General features: G+C 41.5%; 1 protein-coding gene across 1 annotated transcript; it reads right to left on the minus strand.

The window, feature by feature from the left end:
• Positions 1 to 266: 266 nt before the first annotated feature.
• Positions 267 to 7,526, minus strand: LOC101846447 (farnesoate epoxidase). The gene is made up of 7 exons (XM_005105575.1): positions 6,939 to 7,526; positions 5,707 to 5,922; positions 4,949 to 5,096; positions 3,324 to 3,498; positions 1,837 to 1,924; positions 935 to 1,062; positions 267 to 495 (listed from the first exon to the last, which is right to left on the minus strand). The coding sequence occupies exons 1-7, from the start codon at positions 7,524 to 7,526 to the stop codon at positions 267 to 269; spliced, it is 1,572 nt and encodes a 523-aa protein (XP_005105632.1).
• Between the last annotated feature and the right edge of the window lie 1,343 nt (positions 7,527 to 8,869).

Here is an 8,869-nt window from a genome sequence, read left to right on the forward strand (position 1 = left end):
ACTAAAACATTGACGTTAGAAACTAAATCTTCTATCTGCTCTTTCAAAATCGCAAAATTATTCGGAGTCGTTATCGAGATATTCAAAGAATTCCATTCGAAAAATCTGGAAGTCTTGAGAAACTCAAACTTTTTACATTTTACGTCAAATTTCTCAAAACTCGGTACTGAGCTGATAGAACTTTGGAATTCTAGAATAGCAAAAAGTCTCGAGTTGAAAGAAAGAAGACACAGCTCGGTAAAAAAACAACACTTAAAAGACCAATCCTAAGCCTTGATCTCTTCGTCCAGGCGGTTGCGGAGTCTGCACTTGAACGGTGGTGCCTGTCTCACAACGCCCTTCAGGTTGTCTCTCGGGTCACAGGATGGTAGAGGTTCGTTCTCCGGAGGAAGGAGGTCAAATTTCTGGAGAATCGACACAACGAACAGGAAGACGCGGGATCTGGCGAACGCCTCCCCTGGACACATTCGGTTCCCTATTCCAAAGGCCTGAACTCTGTAGAAAAAGAAAACAGAAAAATAAACAAATACAAAAACAAATACAAAAAACAAAACGTTAAAACGGGTAATAGACTGAGATTCGGTAACACAAGATAGTCGTGTAAATCTGAGTTGACGAACATTTAATAAACTCGTTTTAATAGTGTAATTGTTGGCGATACATTGATTAATGCGCCAGATATCAAACCAGCTAAAATAAGAACCCAAGAGCTCACTTTTTAAACTTTTGTTTTATTCTTTTAGTTTTATCAAGCGTTCTATGGCATTTGCAACACAATTAGGTTATATAAGTGCCGATGACTAGAGTTGTTAAAAGAGACTAACAGACAAAAAATTTTTTTTAAAAGGAGGAGGAGGGACAAGGACGAAAGACGTTTGATAGGGAAGAAGGAGCAAACCACACCAGAGCACCCTCTAACCACCCAGTAACTCACTTCTTGCGGACAGGATGATTGGCTGGTAGTACCACGCCCTTGTCGTCCAAGAATCTCTCGGGCTTGAACTTCCAGGGGTCATCCCAGATCTTAGGGTCACGGTGGAAGAACCACTGGTTCACTGGAAACTGGGAACACATTGTAATTACTAACATGAACGAGCTTACTCACTTTTCGTTTTAGTTTTAGTAAAAAAGTTTACGGCACTTGCAACACACTAAGGTCATCTAAGTGTCGAAAATTAGAGGTGTCACAAAATAAAAATAAACACAAATAAACACGAGGACAGATAAGGATAATAGATGTTTGTTAGGGAAAAATAGCAAACCACTCCATAGTACTCGCCAACCAACCATACTCTCGTTTCACATAATAAGCTTGCAGATGATCAACCAAATCTTGTTGCATACATTCACAAGCTAATGAATGTGAAAACATCTAATAGGCCCGGTTGAAGAGCAGCAATCACAGAGAGCAACAAATCATGTCAAGCTTCACGAATAAGAAAGGCTGAAACCAAGAGAGAAGCCCACAAACTGCACATATCTGTAAGTGGAAGTGGGGCTTTTGAATGCTCAAAATGCGGCAAACTCTTCTCTGCCAACATTGGTTTCAATGGCCGTAGCAAAAGTCACACTTCCTCTTAACCTTTAAATAATCTAGTCTGCGTCAACTGGGAAGTAAAAACACATACAACACATGGGACATATTTAATTAAAACAACAATACCAACAACAAATTGGAGAAAAGCGCACCGTCAAAGAGATCGGACACTTTAAAAACCGCAAGATATATACAGTAACCGGCATGTGCCTATAATGCGAGGCACACAAGCAGAAAACAAAACAGCAGTAGTAGGGAAATAAGATCTACTATTGTCACCCTCCACCCACCGATCTCACCTGAGTGCCTTTAGGAATGACGTAGCCATCGATATGAATATCCTCGCGAGCAGTTCTCATTGAGCTCAGAGCAAGCTGTGACACGTATCTGGAAACGGGTTTTTGAAGAAAAACGGAAGGGGAAGAGGGGGTGGAAGGGAAAGGGTGGACGTAAAGGGTGAGTTTTCCGTCAGAATTATTTGAATGTTACACTCTTTTTTACAACTACAAAGCAAATGATATTTAAAAGGTTTGATACTTACAAGCACTTTAACACCAAGCACCCAGGCTATAAAGGAAGAGGAAGGCCACGCAAAAGGTGGATTGAAAGTGTCAAGGAAACCATGAGAAATTGTAATATCCCTACTGAAAGAGCTGTGGAGCTGGCCTACCAAAGAAAATTGCACCTCCCCTCGACGCTTATAACAGCAACAAAGGATGAAAAAGTAAAAGTAAGTAAGATACTAATCACAAGTATAAGCAAAGATAGTACACATAACAAGATGGTCCACTCAGCCAAAAAAGTGTCCGCCGGAAGTCCACTCTTTGCTTCAGATGGCGCTGCAGTCTGTTTTGAGGCTTTCTTTCGTTTCTCCAGAAGAAGAATAGGAATAGCACCTCCTTGCGTGTGCAGATCGACTGCTGTTCATTAGCTGTTCGGGTTCGTTCAGTTTTCTAAAGTCAAATAAACGAAGAAATCAGTCGGCCCTACCTCCGGCAGAGGTTTTTTGTCAGCGTAACCATCTTAAAAAAGAGTTCTTCCGAAATTTGAATTCTTATTTATTAAAAAACTTGTTAGTTTCACTTCGATATTTCTTAACACAAGTAGGGTAACTCTGTTCGCAAAGGGTGCGCATTTGCGAAGAGGGCGCCACCGAATATTTTATGACACTTTTTTAATTGGCTCAAAGAGAGGAGTGGACCTTTTGTTATGTAGACTCTTTGGTATAAGTCAATTTATTAGAAAAGTGTGACCCGTGACAAATTGTGCCGACTCCGAGTAGATCCTACTCTAACTCTTCCCCTCCCTTCCCCTCCCCCTTCTTCTTCCATTTCTGTGTCTTCCAATCTCCCTCCTTAAATCTGCATTTTCTCTCTCTCTCTCCCCCTCTCTCTCTCTCTCTCTCTCTCTCTCTCTCTCTCTCTCTCTCTCTCTCTCTCGCTCTCTCTTTCTCTCTCTCCATCTCTCTCTCTATGTTTGTATGTGTGTGTGTGTGTGTGTGTGTGTGTGTGTGTGTGTGTGTGTGTGTTCCTCTCTCACTAAGCAATTCTGTCCGTTTGCCTCTCTCTTTCTCCGTCTTTCTCTGTCTCTCTCTCTCTTTACACACACACACACACACACACACACACACACACACACACACACACACACACACACAAACACGCACACACGCAAACACACACATACACACACAAACACACACACACACACTCACTCACTCACACTCACACCCACACAGACACTCACCCCCCCCCCCCTCTCACACACATACACATAACGCACCAACCTGAGATTCTCAATAATCACGGCCTCCGTATAGTGCATACTCATTCGATCCTCGACTCGCGGTATTCGATCCCCGAGCACAGACTCGATCTCCTCCTGTATTCGACGTGCGATCTCTGGGTGGTGGGTCAAGGTCAGCACTATGTTCAGTAGACTGGATCGAGACGTCATGTGAGCTGGAACGAGGTGTTTCAATTTGGTAAGAGTTTCACGGCGCTTGCAACTGCATAAGGTAATATTATTGAGCATGGGAGTGCTGGACTTATGTTGGTTGTTCAATTACTTTAATTGCTTGTAGGGATCAATGATGGAGAATAAATTCTTTTACGTACCATCGCGGTCAAAATAAAAGACAACTGCTTTCTGCTTCAAAACCAGTCCTATTTTTATATAGATCTAATCGAAACTGAAATCTCAGGCTGAAAAACTATCATTTTTAGCAACATATTGAGATATGTCATTAATTCCCCTTTTTTTCTATTCAGTATGTAGGCCTAGATCTATACATGTGGCTAATATTGAAAATTGAACTCAAAATCTTTAATTTTGTCTGAGGGTAGGCAGCATCAGAAAGAGGGTCACAGATAAGGCCCAGTCCGGGTGAGGAAACCCCCCTTGTGGTGAAAGTCTTTTTTTCTGGTTTCTAGTTATTGGTAGAGTAAAAACATTTGTAACTTATTTCATATCCTCAGTATGGAAAGGTTTTCTTCCTTGAACTAAAAATCCAGTTATTGAGACACGACTATGTCTTAAGTAATAAGGTTGACTTCGAAAATCAAAGTTTAAAATTTTCTCATAACAATATAAATTACGTAAGCAATTATGTCACGACGTGATGGAATCAGGCGCTCGTCAATTTTTGGGCTTGTGTTAATGGTATCATCTTAAAGCTTGTTCAGTTGTCTTGCTATCGATGAAAAAAGGCCTATTTTTATAATTACAGATAGCATTTGTATAGCGCAAATCCCCCGCTCAACAGCAAGCTTTATGCGCCACACAAACTATACTATTACCCCATCAGACCTGAGAGCATTCTGATACAACCTCAACTTCCTGGAAGCATACAGTGCAAGCTGCCATTTATGGGCGCTAAAACGCTAACATACTGACAAGATCTTTCGCTGTCTATGGCCGGGAACCCATTCCCACCTGGGAATAAAAGTCAAGACATTTGAAACTGAAGACGGTGGGGTCTCCTGTTTTCAAAGATAGAATTAACGAGAAAATGGCACCAAAGTTTGGTTATTTCCATAGCTGGATAGTCCGTGGAAATGGAAAATTTATCTTTTATGCATTTGATCGTTTTTCTTTAAAATTCCACCAAGAAATGTGTTCTTAATTGGACAACAATGGTGTTCAACGAAAAAGAAAAAAAAAAACACGCAAAAAAATTAACACCAACAACAAAAACAAACACAAACAAAAATTCGATAAAAATGGCTACACTGACAGAAAAATGCATTTCTTCATTTTCATTACTTTGACGAGCGCCTGATTTCACCACACTGCCTCACATATTGGTCCTATATCCTGGGATATAGCTTGACATAGCTCCACGACATGGACACGGGGGGGGGGGGGGGTTATACTTTACTTTTTTCAACATTATAACAGGACAGGGCTCACCAAACCGACTTGAGTACTGACCAGCGAAAAAGGAGAAAGCCAGGAAGCCTTTGATCTGCTCGTTGTCGAGCCATTCATGGCCAGGCTGGCCCTGGAAGTGCAAAAGAGCGTCAGCCACACCTCGGACCTTCCCTGGCTCGTAGGTGGACTAGACGAAGAAGACAGGAGACTCACGAGTCAAGGGTTAATAGATACAGGGTACAGTCAATTTGTTCAAAAACAACCCAGCAAAATAATAATTGTCGAGGGGGAAAGTAGTTGTCTTTGCGTGTGGACGTACAGAAAATACGAAAAAAATGATCGTCAGCTGCAACAACAATAACAACAAAACAGCGACAACAACCACCACAACGACAACAGCAACAACAGCAGCAGCAGCAACGACAACAACAACAGCAACAACAACAACAACAACAACAACAACAACAACAACAACAAACAAAAACAACAGCAACGTGGACGACGACAAGAGAAAAATGTAAATACAAATCCCTTCTTAGGGTTAAACTAAAGAGGTAGAGAAGTCCAAAAACAATTTTCAAAGTTACCATGAAGGACCACGGGGTGACAACGGGGGAAAAGTCCTTTTGGGTGCTGTGAAAGGGTAAAACACAAACAAAAGTCCTTTTTAAAAATACGCAGGGAGGAAATGGTAAGTCGTCGGTTGCACAGGCTATTGTCTTGCATAGAGGTGGCCATTAGAGCAGTCTCTGTTGTATTTAAAAGAAAAAAAGTATTCACTTTAAATATTTTCGTACCTTGATGTTCTCAAATAAAAATTTCTCAGCATCAGCGCGACTCTCTCGAACCTCATCGCAAAGTTTCTTGTACTTCCCAAACTTCCGTAGCGCCGGGAAAAAAGAGAGCGCTGTGAGTGTCTGTACGTCGAGCATCTGATTCACTGCGGTATCGTAGCGCTCCAAGACATCGACAACGTCGTAGCTCACTTTCTCTGAACCCATATCGCCATTCACCTGTCGAGCCAAGAATTAGATTTACGTTAATAAAGGAAACCACGGATCAAAATAAGATGGTTAATTCTCTTTTTGAAGAAAACTAAAAGCTTCCTCCACAACACACTTAAAATAACCATAAATAGCGCCTGTTGGGTAGCGGTTAGACGCTTCGCCGTGGCACGCAAAAGACCCGAGTTCGATTCTCATGCGTGGGGACATTTTATCGAGTAAGGTACCTCGGTCTTTCTGCTGGGGTGTTGTATTCCTCTCAGCCCTTGTTGGTCCTGACAGAAAAATTCGTGGCCCGCCTCCTATTGATCTAAACTGTATCGATAGGGGTGTTAAATACCTATACCTACAAACACTTACAGAATAGTTTAATCGGCCTTAAAATACAACTTCTAAACAATCTGACAATGCCTTTTGGGTCAATTGAAATATCAATATTAAAGTAACAGACTTCATCAAGGAAGACCTTTTTGACGAGATCCCGGATGGAGAGGCCCTGTTCTCTGATGGTAACCACAATACTTTAGGATGGCTCCTAAAGTTAGAACATGAAACAACAATAATATATAAATTCTACCTGTACCCTGTATGGCCATGTAAAGACCACATACTGTACAGCTATCTAGAACTTGGATACAGAATAGACCCTGATACAGGTAAGGAGATTGTAGATGAAATTATAAAAAGCTGTAAAAAAATAGAGGAACTGCGGAGAACCAAACTTCAACACAGAGCCGATCTTGTGTGCTTGACTCAGTCGTACAGGCAACACTGTAATTAATGACAATTTTCTGAAGGTAGACCAGAGCTTGTCGAACTTCTTTTTATAGCCAGCGTCCGTTTTTGTTACCTTAGATTGGCTAATCTTTTCTTACCGCTCACCTGCATGTATGTCCATGCTACACCTTCAATGACATCTGATTTGTAACAACCTGGGAGACTCCCACCGCCCACCAAAATAACCAAATTGCCCACTAAAAAAATGTGATATCCAAGTTGGCAAGCTCTGGTCTAGAACAACTCACCAGGATGTACAGAATAATCTTGAGAGATTTCGCCAAAATTTGTGACATGGGTACGTCTTGACCTGTAGCTCTAGCAATGTCCATCTCCTCCAGAACGCGGTCAAGCTCTTTACCAACGACGCTCTCAAACTTGTCCACACCTTCCCCGTAGATTCCCATCATCTTGTGGAACAAAGTTCTTTTCTGTCTAGTCTGAGAATTATAAGGTGTGAAGAAAAGTTCCTTCCCGTTGTACCATGCAAATTCGGAAACCACATTCGGCTCACGGTCAGATGTGAGCATTTTGTACTCGTCTGAGCTGAAGAGTCTCCGAACAATATCTGTCGAGTTGAGCACACAGACGGGCTGACCTAACACAGTGTAGAACGTCATGTCTCCATATTTTTCCGCCCACCCCCAGGCTGCCTCGTACAGAGAGTCGTCACGGTTAGCTTGTAAGATTTCCATAAAACCCCACCATCCCCGAGGTCCAGGCGGAGGGTTGCCTTTCCTGAACACAAACTGTTTGGACAACACGTAAAGAACGCACAGCACAGCAGCAGCAACTGCAAGAGTCCATTGAGTGGATGTGTCTTGGAAAGCATCCATCGGTACTGTTAAAAAGCAACAACAACAACAGCAACAGCAATAGAAAGAGTTTTTTATTGGGACGAGAATACTATTAGTTTACGTCACTCTTGCCTTCAGTTTCTGATCATGTCCCAAACACCTCTAAAATCTGTCTACCTCTCTTCCCAAGAGATTGCCGTAAGTTTATTCCAAATATGTCTTCAGTTTTTGATCGTATCCCAAGCGTCCCTGAAGTCTGTTTCCCTTTCTTCCTTGTTTACGCCTCGGTCTCCAAACGATATCATCCGAGTTGAGCACACAGACAGGTTGACCTAATACAGTGTAGAAAGAAATATCTCCATGTTTTTCAGCCCACCCTCAGGCTGACTCGTCGTTACGGGCTGCTTGTAAGATCTCCTTAAAGCCCTTCCAGTCAAACGCAAACCGTTTTGACTACGGGTAACGGGCACATAGCACAGTAGCTCCAACAGCAAGAGCTCAAAGATTGAACGAACCCAGAAAGGCATTTGCCAGGATAATAATATGACCGTTTTTTAAAAAGAAAAACGAGAAGATACAGTTGTTTCTTAGTTCAAAAACAGATTGTTGTTACTTTATCTCCCACTGGTCTCCACATTTTGATCACGTTATCCAAAACATCTCTGTAGTCTGTCTGCCTCTCTCCCTAAGAGAATACTGCTATCTTGTATCCAGTTTCTGACGGTATCTCATACGCTTCTTAAGTCTTCTTTTCCTTTCTAACTCCTCAGTTACCAGTGAAAGCTTGCACTCCTCAAACTGAACTGACCAAAGTCTGAAACTCCATATTTATAATTAAAAAGTACATTTTTTCTTTACTGCTTTAGTGATTCTGTTGTTGTGTTTCTGTTGACGATGGAGGTTTATGTGAGATTTCATAACACTTTGCTGACATAATATCAGCTCTTGCGTAAACATGTAGATCTATGCATACATTAGTAACCTACCCCCAGCTGTTTCTGACATTATTTATGTCGAGAGCAGTACGATTCCCGACCAAAATAGTCTCAATTTTCTCGCTTTCCAAGTAACAAGCAATAGAAACAAACGGTTATGACCCGTGGAGAATAATATGCGGTGTTTTAAAGCTCCTCGGCTGTTGAGTAGTCATGTCGAAAAAATGTGATTGTGGAAAGAATTCACGGAAGAAAAGGGGAACAAAAAGACAAAAAGGATTGGTAGAAAGAAGAAATGGAATGAATAGGAGGTAGGAAGCTATTTTCTTTGTCTCTAATAGTTATACTATAGTATTTTTGTTTTATTGTTGTTGTTGTTGTTGTTGTTGTTGTTGAAGAAGAAGAAGAAGAAGAAGAAGAAGAAGAAGAAGAAGAAGAAGAAGAAGA

The sequence above is a fragment of the Aplysia californica genome, unplaced genomic scaffold (genome assembly GCF_000002075.1).
Source record: "Aplysia californica isolate F4 #8 unplaced genomic scaffold, AplCal3.0 scaffold00478, whole genome shotgun sequence".
NCBI classification, from domain to species: domain Eukaryota; kingdom Metazoa; phylum Mollusca; class Gastropoda; order Aplysiida; family Aplysiidae; genus Aplysia; species Aplysia californica.

Coding starts and splice junctions, on each gene's coding strand:
- LOC101846447 (XM_005105575.1), bottom strand. CDS start 7,526: ATGGATGCTTTCCAAGACACATCCACTCAATGGACTCTTGCAGTTGCT. Junction 5,097..5,706: donor TTTTATTTGAGAACATCAAG/GTACGAAAATAT, acceptor TTCTTCGTCTAG/TCCACCTACGAGCCAGGGAA. Junction 3,499..4,948: donor TCAGTACTCAAGTCGGTTTG/GTGAGCCCTGTC, acceptor ACCTCGTTCCAG/CTCACATGACGTCTCGATCC.